The 19267-nt window shown below is 41.8% G+C and overlaps 1 protein-coding gene across 1 annotated transcript in view; it reads left to right on the forward strand.

Annotated features, from left to right (window-relative positions):
• Positions 1-505: 505 nt before the first annotated feature.
• Positions 506-19267, forward strand: part of ZDHHC17 (zDHHC palmitoyltransferase 17) — a 49880-nt gene continuing 31118 nt past the window's right edge. Inside the window, exons 1-5 of the mRNA XM_082241390.1 lie at positions 506-647; positions 12645-12748; positions 15138-15260; positions 17237-17314; positions 18873-19017. Of these exons, the coding sequence (XP_082097516.1) occupies positions 585-647; positions 12645-12748; positions 15138-15260; positions 17237-17314; positions 18873-19017 (513 nt within the window). The 5' untranslated portion in view covers positions 506-584. The remainder of the gene's footprint in view (positions 648-12644; positions 12749-15137; positions 15261-17236; positions 17315-18872; positions 19018-19267) is intronic.

Below are 19267 nucleotides of genomic sequence, written 5' to 3' on the forward strand. Positions count from 1 at the left end.
ACTGTAACAGCACTTGTGTCTGTAGTCACTGACACCGAAGAAACGCACCCATTCTTTAAATGCAGAATTAAAACGTAAAGACGGACATTTTTAAACACCTTAAAAAGTGCAAAAACTTGCTTTTGGGTCAACAGCATGTTGGAAGCCCCGACTCTTTGCTGCCACTGACATGGCTTGACTCGCTTGCATGACCTGAGTGTGGGGCATCCTGGCTTCGGGGGTATCGGCCCACGCAAGGCACTTTGCTGAAGTCTACCTCCCCCCCCCCACCTCTACTTATGGGCCGCTGTCATTTGCTTTGGGTGACGTGGGTGGACCTAGGCGGCCTCCCCTCCCCTCCCCCCCCCGCAATCTAAGGCCCTATCTGGAATCCACGCGCAGCAAAAGCACAGGAGCGAGCGGGGCCGAGCGGCTACTACTGGAGAGCGCTCGCTTCCTCTCTCGCGCCTCGGCTCTCCCCGTCTGGCGGCCCATCCGCTCCCCGCCCCCCCCCGCTTCCACCGGCGCAGAGCGCGAGAGAGCAGGAGCGAGGTCGCGAGGGAGCGCGTTACCCGGCATGCAGCGGGAGGCGCGTTCGCACCAAGATGGCGGCGCCTCTGGAGGAGTACGAGAAAGAAGCGGGCTGCGTCCCTATCCTGCACCCTGAGGTGAGGCCCTGCTGGCTTTAAGGCCTCCCTCGCAACCCCGTCAGCCTGCAGAAGAAGCTGGGTGGCGGCGAGAGGGAGGAGGAGGAGCGGAAAGTGGCGGCGGCAGCGGAGGCCTCCGCCCTCCTCTTGGCACTCCTTTCCCAGGCGGGGGCGGAGGTTGGCCCGGAGGCGCGGGCAGGATTGTCTGGGAGGGAGAAGCGGCGGCGGCGGCGGGTGCGCCTTGGCTGGGCTGCGGGGAGGGGAAGGGAACAGGCTGGGCAGGCAAGTTCCCCAGTGCCCAGCAGGGGTGGGTAGGTAGAGGACGAGGCTTTGCCCTGTCCCCCTCGTTAATTCTGATTCCCTCACAAGGATATTTGGGGTGGAAATTGGATGGGGAGGGGGTGTCCTCCTGGACAATCCGTACCCAATGAACCGCTTTCCCTTCATCACACATAAAGGAGCGAGGAACTGCAGGTGCCTTGAGTTTACTTGAAAAAAGAAGAAAAAAAAAGGGGGGGGTGTCCTGAGACTCAAAAACCTCAAGAGAGAAGTATCACACTCCTCTAGTTAAACGCTGAAAAGGGCTTTTGAACCTGCTAATGGCCCAAGCGTGCAATTGCACAATTTAGGGGCCCGCAGGGCAGCTTTCTGGTTTGGCTGTTCTCCGCCTGTTTGGGTAAAAGGATTCAGAGCTAGATTTAAACGAGCAATACTCTGTCTGGTCTTGTGGGGTTATTGATCTCCTTTCTCCCTTTTCGCTGTAGAGTTTGGGGCCTATTGTGGCTTACAGCTTGGTCCTATAAATTAGGGGAATGGTAGCTCTCTGAAGATGGGCATATTAATTATGGGATAAACTTTTGTTTATTTTTTTAAGGCGTAATGTATTTGTTGGTTTTTAGGACATAATACAGGGCGAGTGTTTTAAAAGAGGCCCCATGGAACATGTGTACTCTGTATCCACGGTGCCTCTTTTAAAGGACTCACCCTGTATATTTGTTAGTTTTTAAAGGTGTTGCAAAGTTATGTTTTTCTCTCTGACAGATTAACAGAGTTTCTGGAAGTTGCATTAGTTACAGACTAATTAGTTACAGACTTACAAAGAATAGACTTCTTTGTAAGATTTACTGACTTCCAGGCAATCAGTTGCTGGGAAACACCAATTTCTTTTCTACTCTCATAAGTGTGACTATCAGGAAGATGACTGCAGTGGTGTTATGGGCACCTAATGAATTGTCATAATGACCATATGTTGTCATTAATAGGTGCCTTAGCTGTTTCTCAGTTACCTGCCAGTGTACTTAAAAATGCCACTGCACTTAAAAACAAAAAACAAATTCCAACTGTTTCTCTGTCCATTGTGCTTAGCTTTCTTTTGAAGATTTGTAAGTCTTCTACATTTTAAAAATCCAGTCTTTCCTGCCCCAGAAAGACTAGTCGTCCAGTATAGCAGGGACATATTATATTTTGCTGTTTAGATGCTGGTGGTGGAACAGTAGCAGAGATAACCTGTGCCAAGAAAATCCTTTGGTAGTCATCTTATTTTGAAACGTTAACTTGTCAATATTCTAGTACTCAAAATCTAATCTCTTTATAGGGGCTGCAGCCCTATAATAAATGGTCTTGAAGGCCATTTTTTTTTAGTTTTATAGCTGCTTCCTGCATAGTATAATGAAGGACATGCTTTGGTTAATTATGAAATATTATGTCACTAAAAGGTGTGCCAAATATCGGGGGGGGGGTTTGGGTTTGTTTTTTTACTGAGCAGATGGTATTCTTCTTAGTCAACTTACTGAGGATTTGTCTAAGGCTGTATCTTAAATTTAATAATCCTTTTCCTTCCTTTTGATTTCATCCGTGAAAATAATGTAATTGAAGGTATACAATAAAATATTTATGGTAAAAACAAGTAAAATAGTAGCAAGACATGGCTAAGAAAATGCCATGCACTTGGGAGTATTTTACATAGCAATCCTATATTCCAATTGGGGAGCGGAGCTGGGGAGATCACCACTGTGCTAGTGTAATCACCCCCATAGTCAGTGTATAGTCAGCCCTGGAAGCGGGTGGTTGAAACACAATCAGAAAATTTAAAAATGGCATATAATTAGCAGATATGTGCCCGGCTCCTCTAGAAACGTCAACACAATCCACTAGTTGGGAACTTTGCCATTGAGAGTGCCAACATGAAAATGAGCCAATGAACTGTGTTGGAGGTTAGCTTGTTTCAGACGAAGAGAGTTAACATTAATCACTGTTCGTTAGTTTGTACACTACAACAAACTGGTTAAATTAAAAAAGAAGCAAAAGCTTCCAAACTTGATGCAGCTGTACCAGAGGAAGATTGGGAATGATGGAACATGTAAGAACATAAGAAGACCCTGCTGGATCAGGCCAATGGCCCATCTAGTTCAGTATCCTGTTCTCATAGTGACTGCCTGTGGGAAACCTGCAACCAGGATTCAAGTCCAAGAGCATTCTCCCCTTTTGTGGTTTCCAGCAGCTGATATTCAGAAGCACTGCTGCCTTGAGTCTAAGGCTCACTGCAGCTCATTCCCATGATGCTAAACTGTGGTTTAGCATGATCCCAGAACACATTCACTGAATGTCAAAAAAGAAAGGGGGGGGGATAATTTTTGATTGTTGTATCTGGGCCTGTGTTCTCAGCGATGTCCAAGCATGGTGTAGTTAAGTACCTACAATTAATGAAAGCCATAATACTTTTTCTGTGTAGTTATTTTCATGCTCCACTACAAGTAGTCTTTTGTTGAGAAAGCCACATATGATACATTTAAAGGCTATCCGGTCATTGAATGTTGATTCACCTTTTAATGATGGCTAAATCATTTTAATGATGGATATAGAATAAGGAAATGTTAAAGGGAAACTAAGATAATGGGGAAGCAGGTGGAGAGAGGAGGGGCTGGATCTGAACATTCTCAATTCCTGGTCTTTTTTAGATCAAACTAAAACTTAACAGAGATGGCAGAGCTGGAAGACTGATGGTTGGTTTAAGTAGTCTTCTTATAGTGTGTGGTTCTGATTCTAAATTGAGGCTGATCAAGAGTGTGATTGAGTTCATGAGACGTTTAATATTCTCTAGATTGCTGCTGTAAGTTAAAGTGTATATCCTCAGCTTTTTCCAAAACATGGTTTCTTAAGGTATTTTCTTTATGTAGGAGAGATGCTACTGGTGGCCACCGAAGAAAAGTTGAATGTTGAAAGATTCAGCACAGACAAAAGAAAATACTTTTTCACTCTGCACATAGTTTACTTCTAGATCTTGCTCCCCAAAGATTAAGTGATGGCCATCAACTTGAATGGATTTAATAAAGGATTAGACAAATTGATGGTGGATTGATCTATTAACAACGGTTAGTCATGATGGCTGTGTTCTACCTCCACAGTTAGAGGCACTGTACCTGATGCCATTTGCTGGGCATCACAAGTGGGGAGAGTACTGCTCCACTTGGGTCTTGCTTGCAGGCTTCCCATAGTTGGCCCCTGTAAAAACAGAGTGTTGGTTAGGTGTTTGATTTGATCCAGCAGGGCTCTTTCATTGCTTTTTCTGGTATGAGACCTGGCAGAGGCAGATAAGAATATTTTGTTCCAGTCTCACAACTTCAGAGGTAATTATAGAGATGGAGCATATGGTCTGTAGACACAGAGATGGTGTGAGATTGCCAAGTAAATGGAACTGTGAGTAGAGGTTTTAATGGAAGGAGTGGGTCTCAGCTGATATCAGCATAACACTTTTTATTAACCTCCAGGTGGTACGTGATCAAGATTGACTGTAGTAGCACTTGTGTCAGTAGTAACTGACATGAAATAAATGCACACATTCTTAAATGCAGAATTAAAACGTAAGTTTGGATATTTTTAAACACCCTAAAAAGTTCAAAATTGAGTGACTTTTACTTTTGGGTCAGTAAAGGGAAGTCTTCTACAGGTCAGTAACATGGAAGCCCTAACTCTGTGCTGTGGATGAATGATAATTAGCTAGAATGTAAAAGTCCCACACCATTAATTAATTCTTGACATTAAACATCAGAAGAGCCTTGAGTGTGCAGGTGTATTTTTAAGAAATACAGAAATATCCTCAGCATTTTGTGCTTATTGGAGCTCCATAAAGAAGTAATTCTATAGGAAGTGGGCAGCTATGGCGGACACTAGTTGTCACTAAACAAGATTGTGGCACAACAAAGAGGGCCTCTGAAATCCATATATGCCTCGGTGTTTTTGGGTGTGCGTGGAGTGTACTCCTAGTATCTCCTTTGCAAATGGGCTCCATCACCTAGCGCCCCCCCCCCCGAGCCAGGTCATCTGTGGTCTGAAATGGCTAGGGTTTTGCTGAGCGCAGTGTTAAGTCTTAAAGGGTTTACAACTTGCACAAGAACAAAGAAACACGGCAGCAGTACCGCCAAGCTGCTCTCTTGTGGCAACCCACGACTGCTACCGAAAGCGTCTGGGTTCCACTTCTAGCAACAGCTCCTGTGGAAGTGCTGAATATGGGGAAGACATCCCTCACCATCCAGGTCTCCTCAAGTCTGACCCTGGGCACTGGTAGGCCAGCGTCTTCTTTGGAAAGACAACCCACCCAGTCATGACAACTGTGTCGGAATCCCCAGAGAACCCAGGAACTTTAAAGATGGTGAACTGCATGATTACATGTGGCCTGGCTCAGGATGTGATGTAGAAGTGCTACACCAGTGAGCCCAGCAAACCGAATACCGTTTCCACTGCATGAGGAGACTGATACTCCCTGGCCAGAAGCTTCTGACTTGAGCACTAGGAAGCAGAACCCATTTTCCACTCCCCCTTCCTGTAGAGTAGAGCAAGCTGCTTTGAGTACTTCTTAGACATATAAAATGGCAACAAAAGCGGGGGGGGGGGAAATCTTCTGTACCATCCTCAGCTGCATCTTCTCCCCTCTCTCCCCACCCAACAAAGCCTTATTAACGCTTAATTCTTGTTTTGTACTTGTCTGATGGAAACTAATAAATCCTGAGCAGCCTTCTAAAAAAATAAAAGAAGGCTCTTCAGTTTAGCACAGTACTTAAGCAGGGTAGTAGGGCTCCTGCAGGTATTTTTCAGAGCTTTGTAGGTTAAAACCAAAACCTTGAAGTTGACCCAGTAGTTCATTGACAGTCACTGCAACTCCTCAATGAGTGGTATGGTATGTGCACAGTAGGATGCTCCACCAAGTAACCTCACTGCAGCATCTTGCACCAACTGCAGCTTCCAAACCAACCTCAAAGGGAACTTTGCATTGAGGGCGTTATAGTACTGTAATCCAGTCTAGAAGTTACCAGTGCATAGGTCACAGAAGCCAGACTGTCATAGAATCATAGAGTTGGAAGAGACCACAAGGGCCATCGAGTCCAACCCCATCGAGTCATGGTCCAAGACTTGGAGCATTTGATATATCAGCCAAATCCAGTAGAAGGCACTCCTAGTCACCATAGCCACCTGGACTCCTATGAACAAAGAAGAGTCACGGTGTACTCTCAAATGGCATATACAGTTTTTTGCAGGGAGTGCAACTCCATCTAAAATAGGTTGGTTTCATTACCCAACTCCTGGATTGCAATCCACCCACCCATAGTCTTGCCAGGATCCCGTCCATTTCTGTATCTGGACCCTGGTTTAGGCCTCACCTGAGATACGATGGAACTGAGTATCATTAAAATGCAAAGGGACCCCTGACCATTAGGTCCAGTCATGACCGACTCTGGGGTTGCGGGGCTCATCTTGCTTTATTGGCCGAGGGAGCCGGCGTTAGCACATATGATATTCATACTATTTTGTTATACAAACAACTTCAAACATGGTTCATGAGATAGTAAGTAGTCTTGATAAAGGTAAAGGTAAAGGTACCCCTGCCCGAGCGGGCCAGTCTTGACAGACTCTGGGGTTTGTGCGCCCATCTCACATCTATAGGCCGGGGGCCAGCGCTGTCCGGAGACACTTCCGGGTCACGTGGCCAGCGTGACAAAGCTGCATCTGGCGAGCCAGCGCAGCACACGGAACGCCGTTTACCTTCCCGCTGGTAAGCGGTACCTATTTATCTACTTGCACCCGGGGGTGCTTTCGAACTGCTAGGTTGGCAGGCGCTGGGACCGAGCAGCGGGAGCGCACCCCGCCGCGGGGATTCAAACCGCCGACCTTTCGATCGGCAAGCCCTAGGCGCTGAGGCTTTTACCCACAGCGCCACCCGCGTCCTTCTAGTCTTGATAAACTCTTGTATTTATTTAACAAATGTGACTAAGATCCTCTGTCTAAACTTGGTAGCTCCAGCCCATGTCTGCCGTGTAAGAACTATCTCTGCAAGGTACTGTTTAATTCCGTTAAGAGTTACTGTGCCTCATCTCTAGTGTATATTTTCTGAAGCAGGAATTATTAAGAGTTGGCTTGTAAGACATTCATTAGCCTATGTGCACAAAACATTGGTGCATGCCATAAAGTTTTTCAGTGGTCTCCTTTCCATTGTTCCCTGCTGGACAGTTGCTTTTATGTCAAAATAGGCTGCAGTGATTTAAAGAAAATGTGATGAATGCTAGAATAGCGGTCAGGTTTTCTATTGCAACGAAAACAACAGAAGGTTGGATCCAAAGCTGTTCCTGTGTGTTGAACTAGAAAAGTGAAACTAAAACCCAGATAGGTTTTTCCATGTGTGCAGGCTGCTGCTCAAGTGGAATCAAAGAATTGCTGGGTAATTTACCTGCACGAATGTACCAGGAACTCTTTGTGTGCAAATGGCTGTGAAACAGCACTAGCAGCTGTTCTAATTCTTCACATAGCTATTTGTGTTTAACACAGGATTTTCTGTGGCGTATTAAAGACTGTCTGATACTGCTTGTAATTTTGTGTGGTGTATGTAGAGATGGAAGAACCCTGCTCTTTTATCCACGTGTCTCTTCCATGTCCCCCAACTTCCTTTTCTAGTTGTGTTGCTGCTTCATAACTTTTCCCGCTTTCCAACCCCACTGCCTCCCATTTCTGAAGACCTACAGTACAGAGTGGGATGGTTCTGGTGGGGCAATGGAATAGGACAACATTTCTCAAACTTGGATCTCCACTCCACTTGAAGTTGGGTCTCCACTCCACTCTCCCTGACCACTGGTCTTGCTAGCTAGGATGATGGGAGTTGTAGTTCAACAGTAGCTAAAGACTCAAGTTTGAGAATGGTAATAATACACTACATAGTTGAGCACATGTAAATCTTACTGAAATCAACAGGATTTAAGCATGCTTAACTGTAGATTCTAAGGGATGCGGGTGGCACTGTGGGTTAAACTGCAGAGCCTAGGACTTTCCGATCAGAAGGTCGGCGGTTCGAATCCCCATGACGGGGTGAGCTCCGGGTGCTCGGTCCCAGCTCCTGCCAACCTAGCAGTTCGAAAGCACATCAAAGTGCAAGTAGATAAATAGGTACCTCTCCGTCGGGAAGGTAAACAGCGTTTCCATGCGCTGCTCTGGTTCGCCAGAAGCGGCTTAGTCATGCTGGCCACATGATCCAGAAGCTGTACGCTGTCTCCCTCGCCCAATAAAGCGAGATGAGCGCCGCAACCCCAGAGTCGGTCATGACTGGACCTAATGGTCAAGGGTCCCTTTACCTTTACTTTAACTGTAGATTCTATTATACCCATGTTTTTTGTAAAGTCTTTGTTATATTTCCCCCATTTAAATTTATGCTACATGAACAAATTCTATTCTTAGAAATTTAACTAAATCCATATGCTGTTAAAGAGGTGTTCTCAGTAAACAAATGTTTAAAGATGTTATGTAAGTATAGAAAAACAGTTTGACAAGAATACTTGACCCTTTTAATACTTCTTAAAAAAACATAGATTGACATAGCAGATTCTACGGACTGGTGAAGTCAATAGAGCAAAAACTCCCATTGATTTTAATGCATGTGTATTTCAGCTTGAATGAGTAAAATTTAACTAATCTAAATGGTCCATTAAGAAAAAAGTGACAGCTTATTCCATGCCAGCTGTGTATGAAATCACATGATCTTTCTGACCTCCAAATACAGTGTTTGGATTAAAAGCTCTGGTCACGCATCTGTCCATTCCTTTGTTATGTAAAAACAGCATAAGCATATTGGAGAATCTGCAGGATTAATCAGTTAGTTAAATGACTGATTCTTGCTGAATAAAATTCCCCTGTTGTTTTCTATTAGTTTGTGAGAATTATTTTTGAATATCTGAAAAAATGCAATTTGTTAGTGCTGTTTGCTTTCACAAATTGTTTCAAACATTGTGCTTCTTGTTTCTGCAGTTAACAATTTAGTTTTTATATTTATAATGGCACAAACTTTCTCCTGCAGAAAAAAAACAGCCAAGGATCTCTAGCATATTCTCTTCTCTATTCAAAGCTAGCACTCACAGAATATCAGTCTAAAGTCCTTTTGCCCATGTTACACACATGTAGTCAGTTATTTTTAAATAGCATATTCCATCTTTCAAAATAATTGGCCAAGTTTGTAAACTAATAAATAACTGTAATCAAACTGAAAACAATTGTTAGTTAAACAAAAATAATTGGTAGTAGGAGTAATAATTTGTGCGTAACCAGAGCAAAGCATTGGAGTACATTGTTCAAGTCAGTATACAGTGGTACCTCGGGTTACATACGCTTCAGGTTACAGACTGCACTAACCCAGAAATACTACCTCGGGTTAAGAACTTTGCTTCAGGATGAGAACAGAAATTGCGCAGCAGCGGCACGGCGGCAGCGGGAGGCCGCATTAGCTAAAGTGGTGCTTCAGGTTAAGAACAGTTTCAGGCTAAGAACAGACCTCCAGAATGAATTCAGTACTTAACCCAAGGTACCACTGTACTGGGTTTGGGATATAAGAAGCTGCCTTATACCAAGTCAGACCACTGGTCCATCGGACAGAAATATTTCCCCAACCTTACATGGAGATTCTAGGCCAGGGATTAGACCTGAGACCTTTTGCTTGCAAAGCATGTGATTGGCCACTGAACTGTAGCCAATTGGGTTACATCCATTGTGGCTTTGCACTAGTGGAAATTGCTTATGCAGTGCATGTCATCCAATTTTCAGTGATCTCTCTGCCTCCACCGTCACCACTGGCCACATCTACTGCACCTTTCTCTAGTGTATCCCATATTGTTGAAGAGTGTGTCTCAGTTTTTATGAAAAGCTTTTTTCTGGTGCAGCGTAGTCTGCAGTTAATAAGGGGAATTGGGGGGGAAACAGGTGCCCTGACTTACCCAAGCTGAAGTGCTTTCCAGTGGTGACCTTTCTCTAGCAGATACAATCCACTATTATATTTGTATCTCACCCAATAACCAAATAGGCCTCAGAACATTTTTAACAGAACATTGACTAACAATAAAAAACCCCCAAATAAATAATTATAATTAAAAGGGGTGTCTTTGAAAGTCTTAGCACAGGCTTCCTCAATCTCAGCCCTTCAAATGTTTTGAGACTACAATTCCCATCATCCCTGACAACTGGTCCTGCTAGCTAAGGATCATGGGAGTTGTAGGCCAAAAACATCTGGAGGACCAAGTTTGAGCAAGCCTGCCTTAACGTTAACTTTGTAAGCTAAAACAAAACTCTTAACTACTGGCTTTGTTCAAATGTCACATTAAACTGTAAATGTGTTAAAAAAGAAGTTTGTGGATTTTACTAAATACGCAATAAATTATTATTTGAGCAAAACAAGCCACAATCTTTGAATCAGATGTACTGCTAAGCCAAAAATTGTGGTTTGTTTGTCATGCTAGTGAGGAGGAGCAAAGCAGGTGAAATCAGTGCGTTCCTAATAAATGATTAACTTTATTTCATAATGACATGCAAACTGAGCCACTGTTTCCTGCTTGCAGTCTGGTTGACTTTTCCACATATTTGCATGCAACTACCTTCCATTTTGATTGATGTACATATCAGTTTTGATTCCACCTCACTGTCTTTGGACTGTGGGGAAATACAGTCATACCTTGGTTGACAAACACCTTAGCAGTCAAACGTTTTGGCTCCTGAACTCCACAAACCTGGAAGTGAGTGTTCTGGTTTGCGAACATTCTTTTGGAAGCCAAATGTCCGGTGGGGCTTCCAATCGGAAGCCGTGCCTTGGAAATCAAACGTTTTGGAAGTCGAATGGACTTCCGGAACAGATTCTGTTCGGCTTCCAAGGTACAACTACAAGAAGGCAGAGGGTGCTTGTGTGCTTAGCACCTTCCTAGCAGTAGCTGGCCAGGGCAAGCCTTTCCTTCCTCTTCTTTTCACTTCTACTCCAACACACATTGATGGTGACTGTGAGAGCTCCTTAGCTCAGTGTTCTTTGTACACTTTCCCACACACCCTGCTTTGTTGGAAGTGTTTGGGATGTGCTAGTTGTGGTAGCTGTTCTCTGGGCATCCAATGCACTGGAAGAGGAGGATGAGTTTACATACGCAGCTGCTATACTGTTAGAAAGGTAGTAGCCACAACTCTGGCTAGTGGCACTTCGTATCTAATAGGCTTAATGCAATAATGTATTGATTAGTGTTACTTTTTGTGGTCACCAGCAAGGGAAAGAAGATCTTGGAATTATAGTAGATTGAGTTATTCTTGGTGCTCTGGATAAAAAAATAAAAGCAATGATGCAGTGTTTTTCCATTTCCTTAGGAGGTGGAATCAAGATGTTCTTTTAGTACTTGCAATATGCTGTCTGCTTTACAGTTGCAGCTTCTCCCAACTGAATTTGAATGTTTGTTACTAGATATTAGATGGATTTCTCATCCTGAAGGATTGGTTATTATCTATAATAGGGTTTGAAATGAAGAGATTCTTGCCAAATAATTCAACTGCCAGGCACCCTTCTAAATTATCCAGCAGCAGCAGAAGTTGGGCTATCTTACTAAGTTAGACAGTATATTTATTAGGACAAACCGAAAAGTCACACACGTGTAACAAGCTTTTAACTTGCCATACTCCCTGCTTTGTGTGACATCTAGCCTGATGGAAGAGTTCACAGAGAACTTGAAAACTTGCCATACTTTTGTGACATTTCCCAACTGTCAATTTTTTGACACCCCCCCCCCCAAGAAGCTAGTGCATCTGTTAAATCTAAATCAAATGTCAAATGTCAACACTTGCAGATTGTTCATATATACCTTATTTACTCTCTCGTAATCAGCACAGGTTGCTATTTAGAAACAAATGCCTTAAATAGTATAAACTGCACTGAAATCAACATAGAATTGTTGAAATAATTCTTTCAAGTCAGGGGTTGTCTGGGGCCCACTAGAGTTGGCTGAAAATTGCTGATGCCCACCAGTCACAAAATGGTGGTGCAGTGACACAGCCAGTCTCAACGTAATGGCAGATGGAAGCAGAATGTGGCATAATCGGTTGAGAATTACTGGCACCATTTTGTACTGATATCTAATCCATCTTTGGATATTGCTTTGTCATAGTCTTTTCCTCATGGCAAGGAGTTCCGTAGCTCAGCTTTTTTCCATTCAGTAAGAAGGGGATAGAGAAAGAGAAGAATCCCAAATCAGTTGGAGGGGTGTGGTGATCCCTTGGTCTGTTATACTCTTAGAGAAGCCTCAGGAGTGTGATTTAAAGAAGACTGGGAAACTCAAATAAAGAACCACCTTGTTTAGGAACCCAAGTATTAGGAGTAACACCTATATAATTAGCTGAAGAAACTGTGCGTTTACCACCTTGCTTTGAAGTCTGTAACATCCCCTGAATTTAAGATACACAGCATAAGTTTAACTGTTTCTTGATAAAATTCTATCTCCTGGCACACTTTATGTTTTACCAATTTTGTTCTAAAACAAATTCTTTTTCTTGCTTAACTTCCCCAAGTCTCCAAGTGCCAGACTTTAAATAACGTCAAATTAGCCTGTAGTTAAGAGGGGGTTCGCTGCAACTGCTCTGGGGAATCAGCATGCTGGAATGGATGGGCCAATTGCCTGATGCAGCGGAGCTTTTCTTCTGTTTTAGAAATCTTAAAATGAATCTAATAGTGTAATGAACTTCTTTTTGTAGGAAATCAAGCCCCAAGCACATTATACCCATGGATACAGTGAATCTCTTGGGCGCAAAAGTCACATTGATGATTATAGCACATGGGATATCGTCAAAGCTACACAGTAAGTGGGTTTATTTGACAGCTTGTCTATTTTGGCACCATGTGGAAAACAATCCTCTGAAAATGTCTGCATAAAGATTTTGAGGAACGGAACAGCAATTTTGGACTGGTACATCTTGAAAAGTCTGTGGAGGAAAGAATGCGTATGCAAACACACTTCAGTCTTGTTTGTCTGTAGCTTCAGTTTAAGAATCCAATAATGTGAGTGTTAAAATAATTAGAATAAGAGCATCACAGAGTATATTTGCCCAGTTACATTTCACCAGTCCTCTGTTTGCCAGCCCTACTACCCTCTTCCTGCCAGCTACTTAACACTGCAAAGACAGCAGCCATTACTACAATATATGCTTTTGCCCTGTTACTCTCCTAATGCTGCAGCTGTTGCTACCAATTGTTAAAGTGAGAAAGTAGGAAGATGGGAGGGTGGGTGTCCAATCCTGGTATCCACTGAAATGTGGACATGTTTAAGGGGCTGTGTTCAGTGTAGGAGAGACTAACCCAGCACAAGCGAAAACAAAGGAAGAGCAAACAGTCACTTGTGCATTGTGGAGTTTTGAGAAGACATTTACTGAGACCTTTTGCAGACACAGGAAGTATTGGCAGACACACTGGTGCGTGTAGGTGATACATTGGTGACCCCTGCACTACACCATGGAAGCAGTACACCTTGATTGATGTAGCTATTTTTCTGCCTTCTCTCATTTCTCAGATGTGATTATACTTAACTTGAATCATATCTCTTCATTCATGCAGGTACCTATGTAGAGAGCCACCAACAGTAGTTTTAATAATGGAAGTGCCAAGAGAAGAGGAATTTGTATTTAATCTCTTCTATATTTCCCCCCTCTTCACAGTCTAGTGTTAAGATTTACTTAATAGAATCACGGTCATGCAGAGTATGCATTGTTCTTCCCATAGCTGTAATACTAGAATAAAGGTGTTTGTCTTACAAATGTGATAACTTAGAGAGCAAAATGAGATACAATTGAAGATGAATTATCTCCCTTCTGTTCCCAAGATCCAGTTTCAGGTTGTAAGTTAAACTGGATTACAGCTGGAAAAAAGATTTCATGCAAATATAAATGGTGATGATAGTGTTTTACCTTAGGATATTAGTAAAAGCTGTTTCATACTTAAGAGAAATGTGGAAGTGAGCACCATCTAATGTTTTGCTACAGTGTTTTAATATCTGAACACTAATTTTCTTCTCTGCTGTCCCTGAACAAGCTAAGATTGTGCATTTAGTTAATAGTAAAGCCCAAAATTAATGATGTATAGTAGATTGAATGTTTATGTTACTTTTGCTTTAGTTATGCAAGGTAAACCTCAATTTTGCATTTGTATGTGTAAAAGTAAACCTGAAAACCATTTTGTCTAAACTGCGGAAGTACAGTGGTACCTCGGGTTACAGACGCTTCAGGTTACAGATGCTTCAGGTTACAGACTTCACTAACCCAGAAATAGTACCTCGGGTTAAGAACTTTGCTTAAGGATGAGAACAGAAATCATGCGGCAGCAGCGGGAGGCCTCATTAAGTAAAGTGGTACCTCAGGTTAAGAACAGTTTCAGGTTAAGAACGGAGCTCCAAAACGAATTAAGTTCTTAACCCAAGGTACCACTGTAGTATGGAGTCTTACAAGACACTGTAATAAGTTAGGATACTTAAAGTGTGGTACAGTAAGCCTGCAACTTGCATGCATCTAACTTGTGCACACTCAACGTTATCTGAGTGGCAAAAAAGAAGAAAAGAAAGAGGGTGGGGTTTGGGGGGGGAATGACTTTGGCAATCCCACCTGCCATTGAATCAAATGGGTTTTGACAATACACAATTTTGGCTTTAGTAATTAATCATGGGTGATATCCAGTGTTTGTCCTACTTGGAGTAGAACCATTGAAATCAATGGGCAGGTAAATTTTCACTTATTTCAGTAGGTTTACTCCAGGTATGACTTAATTAGATCTTGCTCAATTTGCTTAAGTATTTAGAAACAGTAAAATGCAAGGCTTGCAACAGTATCATAAAATATACATTCTTACTGTGATTAATATAACCAACAAATTTGGCCTCACCTTGGTTTTAATACTGAAAATGTATTCAGTTTTTATTGAAACAATTGATTGTGAAGGGCAAGCACAACTTGACATCTGGGACCTTGGAAGTATGTGAAGGGTAGATTGTGAATAAACTACAGCTCGCATCAAGGAACATCTGAGGAAGGAAAATAAAGTAACTGAGCTCCATGGGGACACACTGGTATTTTTTATAGATTGTGTCCTATATTTTTAAAATCACAGTCACAGTATATATAAAATAAGATATTAGGATTCAAATCTGCTTTGTCTTTATTTGTCCAAAATATCTGATTATCATAATGGAATCTTTTGTCTAGGTATGGAATTTATGAACGTTGTCGAGAGTTGGTGGAAGCGGGCTACGATGTACGGCAACCAGATAAAGAAAATGTTACACTTCTTCACTGGGCTGCAATCAACAATAGATTAGATTTAGTGAAGTAAGTAGTACTCTCCTACCAAAATGAATTCATCATTAGAAGCATACATCAATAAAACCCTGCTATATTAGAATAAGGGATGTGGATGGCGCTGTGGGTTAAACCACAGAGCCTAGGACTTGGCGATCAGAAGGTCAGTGGTTCGAATCCCCGCAACGGGGTGAGCTCCCATTTCTCGGTCCCTGCTCCTGCCAACCTAGCGGTTCGAAAGCACGTCAGAGTGCAAGTGGGAAGGTAAACGGTGTTTCCGTGCACTGCTCTGGTTTGCCAGAAGCGGCTTAGTCATGCTGGCCACATGACCTGGAAGCTGTACACCGGCTCCCTCGGCCGATAAAGCGAGATGAGCGCCGCAACCCCAGAGCCGGCCACGACTGGACCTAATGGTCAGGGGTCCCTTTACCTTTATATTAGAATAAATGAGTGCATTAAAGCAAAGTAATTTAAATAGCTATGATTTTTTATACTGCATGGTTTTGTGTCACTCCCCACAGCTTCATTCTGCCAACTTCTGCAGGTATAAGAGTGTGACCCTTCTTGGCCACATTGGTTCCTTCAAGGTTGCATTACTACAATGCACTTTTATGTGGAGCTTGCCTTGTGGCTGATCTGGAAACTATTGCAGTTAGTGCAATAACAACTTAGGGCCAGTTTACTTCAAGAATCACATTGCCTACACATGCCTAGTTGACTGCTTATATCTGCAGAACTTGCACTTCTACAGGTGCCACATAGTATTTGTTCTGCATTTGCAAGGAGTCGCTGTTTTAGTGTAGCAGTACATGTCCTATGCAACTCCTTACCTATTGATTTTATCTGTGTGGTAATGATAATTATATCATGTATATTGTTTTTATGCATACTGCTCTGATTAATAGCTTATAAATATTTCCAAATAAATAAATATAGATGATACCAAAAATGAAGTCAACATTACTTATGGCTTTTGGTTGTCATGTTTTTTAACAGTATATTTCAGTTTTCCTGTGCAGTGATGTTCCATTGCATGTGTTAACTGATCTGAAAAGGATCTGCTGTTAAGGCAGGTCATCAGAGAATCCCAGGAACACTGCTTAGTGCGGAGGGGAGGTGGACCATCAACAGACTTCTTATGCAGCCTCCTAATAGCTATGGATTTCACTAGCACTGTAGATATCAGTTTGCTTATATTGATGAGCTCTATAGAAATGCAACTTCTGAGATTTTATTCATAAGATTATATATATTCTATGAACAATAACAAAAAACCTCAAGAAAGCAGAATAAGGAGACCATTTTTTTAAAAAATTGTTTTCTTCTTTTAAAAAAGAAGATAAATGTAGAAAAACCAACAAATGAAAAACATTGCTTTTAAGGCCCCGAATAGAAAGGTGTTGTTTTGTCACTGAAGAGATAGATGCATAGGCATCAGGCAAGCATTCTTGGGGGAGAAATTCCATAAATGGTGTGTCACAACTGAAAATATCGTTTCTCCAGTCATCATCCACCTCATCAGTGAGGGGCACTCAAAAGAAAGCATTGCAGATGACCTCAGTGTACAAGGAGGTTGATGTTGGACACTGGCTTTACACTGCCCGTAAGACTTCTGAGGATGCTCCTTGCGTTGTGATGTTTTAAATTGCAGTGTTTCCTCTCTACAGTGGATATGGACTTGTGTGTGGTGTGATTTTCTTTCCTCAGTCAAAAAGTAATGCTGATAGCATGGATACTCTCCAATGTCAAAACTTTTTTCATTAGTTAATTGCTGTATATTAAAATAAATGATAATTATAAATATGTTATTTAACCTCTAGTCACTTTAAAAGTACCTGGTTTCTCCTTAATCTTAAGCCACTGTTATAAAGGAGAACATAATCACTGGGCAAGCTGTGAAATTATATTCATTTCCATAGTTGCTCTTAATGTGTTACACCTCTTTATAACCATGTCTTTAATTACTATCTTGCATTACTACATTTGCACCTGTTTTATGACTGCAGGTACTACATATCAAAAGGTGCTATTGTTGACCAGCTAGGAGGGGACCTGAACTCCACACCACTTCACTGGGCAACAAGGTGGGGAAGATTTCAGCGTTTTTCTCTTCAGTTTTGTCAGAGGAATTTTTTTGATTATTAATCACTGCATCTCAGAGAGGACATTGAAGAGCTGGAAAAGATGCAGCCAATGCAGCCAAAGTGATCCAGGGGCTGGAGAAATGTCCTCATGTAGAAAGGTTACAAGTTTGGGGTTTCTTAGTTGGGAGGAGGAGATAAGGGATGGGGGCAGGCATGATAAATGCAAATAAAATTATGCAGAGTGTGGAGAAAATGGATATGAATTCTAGAATCTGGCTCATCCAGTGATGTTGAATGGTAGGGCAGACAAAAAGAAATACTTCTTGACAGTGCGTAGTTAAACTAAGGCTTTTATTACCAAAAGATGCAGTAATGGCTACCAACTTGGGTAGCTTTAAAAGGGGATTAAGTGAATTAATGGAGGATAAGGCTGTCAATTCCTAATATTAATGATGATTATATATTGCCTTCAGGATTGGAGGCAGCATGCTGCTGATTATGAGTTGCTGGGGAACAACAGTGACAGAAAGGCACTTTCACTCATGTCCTCTTGATTTTATTTATAGATCGTCTGTTTATAGATAGTATGGATATATTTGTATACTGCTATTCAGAACAAAATATTTAAAAATCTATCATGAGCATAGACAATAAAAACCATGTAGAAGTTTAAAAAACAGATTGGTTAAGTTACAGAAAGATAGAACTTCCAGGTACTTGGCTGTCCAAATTCTTAATGACTAGAAATACCCCAAATAAAATTCTTATCTTCTGTGTGGTTTTGCCAACAGGACAAGTTGACTAAGTAAATTTAAAGTAGTTTATTCTTGAGCAGCTAAAAAAATTGGGGTGGGAGGGTGTTTTTGAGTTCTTGGAACAAAACCCAAAAGTAGAGTGCTATCCACGCAGGATTGTGTGACTCGAATAAACAGCTGGCACAGATGTGCTCCAAACACAGCTATTGCATTGTGTGGCTTATTCAGGTCACATCCTCGCCATACATTTAAAACACTCTTATACCACTTTGGCAGTCATGGCTTGCCCTGCCACAAAACTCCTGGGAGTTGTAGTTTGTTACGAGTGCTGAGAGTTATTTGGAGGTACCTCCCAGAGCTACAATTCCCAGCACCCACAACAAACTGCAGTTCTCAGGATTCTTAGAGTGAAGTCATGGCTGTTAAAGTGGTTTAAGATTGCTTTAAATTTATGGTGTCGAAATGACCACGCTCTTATGAGTTTGCACTATTTTATTCCATTGCATCTTCTTTCTACTTGTGGAACCCTGTTGTCTTCCTTAACTTAGGACAAGGTGTCTAGTGGATAGATGACCCTGCCAGATATCAGGGGATCAGATACATGTTTGCTTCCTTCTATATGTGCATTTATTTGTACCAAGATAAAAATAAACCTGTGTTGCTTAACTAGGATTCAAAATACATTGCAAACCCTGTTTTTGAGTTTTTTGATTTGTTGAACCTTAATGTTTGTCAATGTAAAGTTCTTAATGTGGTTTACTATAGTCTAAAGGTTTTTCAATCTTATATTCTTATTATTTCAGACAGGGTCATTTATCAATGGTTGTACAGCTAATGAAATATGGTGCAGATCCATCATTAATTGATGGGGAAGGATGTAGTTGTATTCACTTGGCAGCTCAGTTTGGACATACCTCGATAGTTGCTTATTTAATAGCCAAGGGGCAGGTATGTATGTACTTAACTTTCTGTAGTTTTTAGTGGTGGTAGAATCTAAAGACCCAGTCTTCCTGGGTTTTTAAACGCATCCTTATATATCACAAAATGAAGTTGTTCTCCAGATTAATAAGCTACTATTAGAGCTGTAATTCTTTGCACACTTACCTCACAGCAAGTCCTGTTTAACTCAGTAAAAGTTCTTTCTGAATTAATCATGCTTAGGATTGCACCATCAATTTTGCATTGTTTGAATAAAAAC

Source organism: Podarcis vaucheri (genome assembly GCF_965113315.1).
Source record: "Podarcis vaucheri genome assembly, chromosome: 10".
In the NCBI taxonomy this organism is placed as follows: domain Eukaryota; kingdom Metazoa; phylum Chordata; class Lepidosauria; order Squamata; family Lacertidae; genus Podarcis; species Podarcis vaucheri.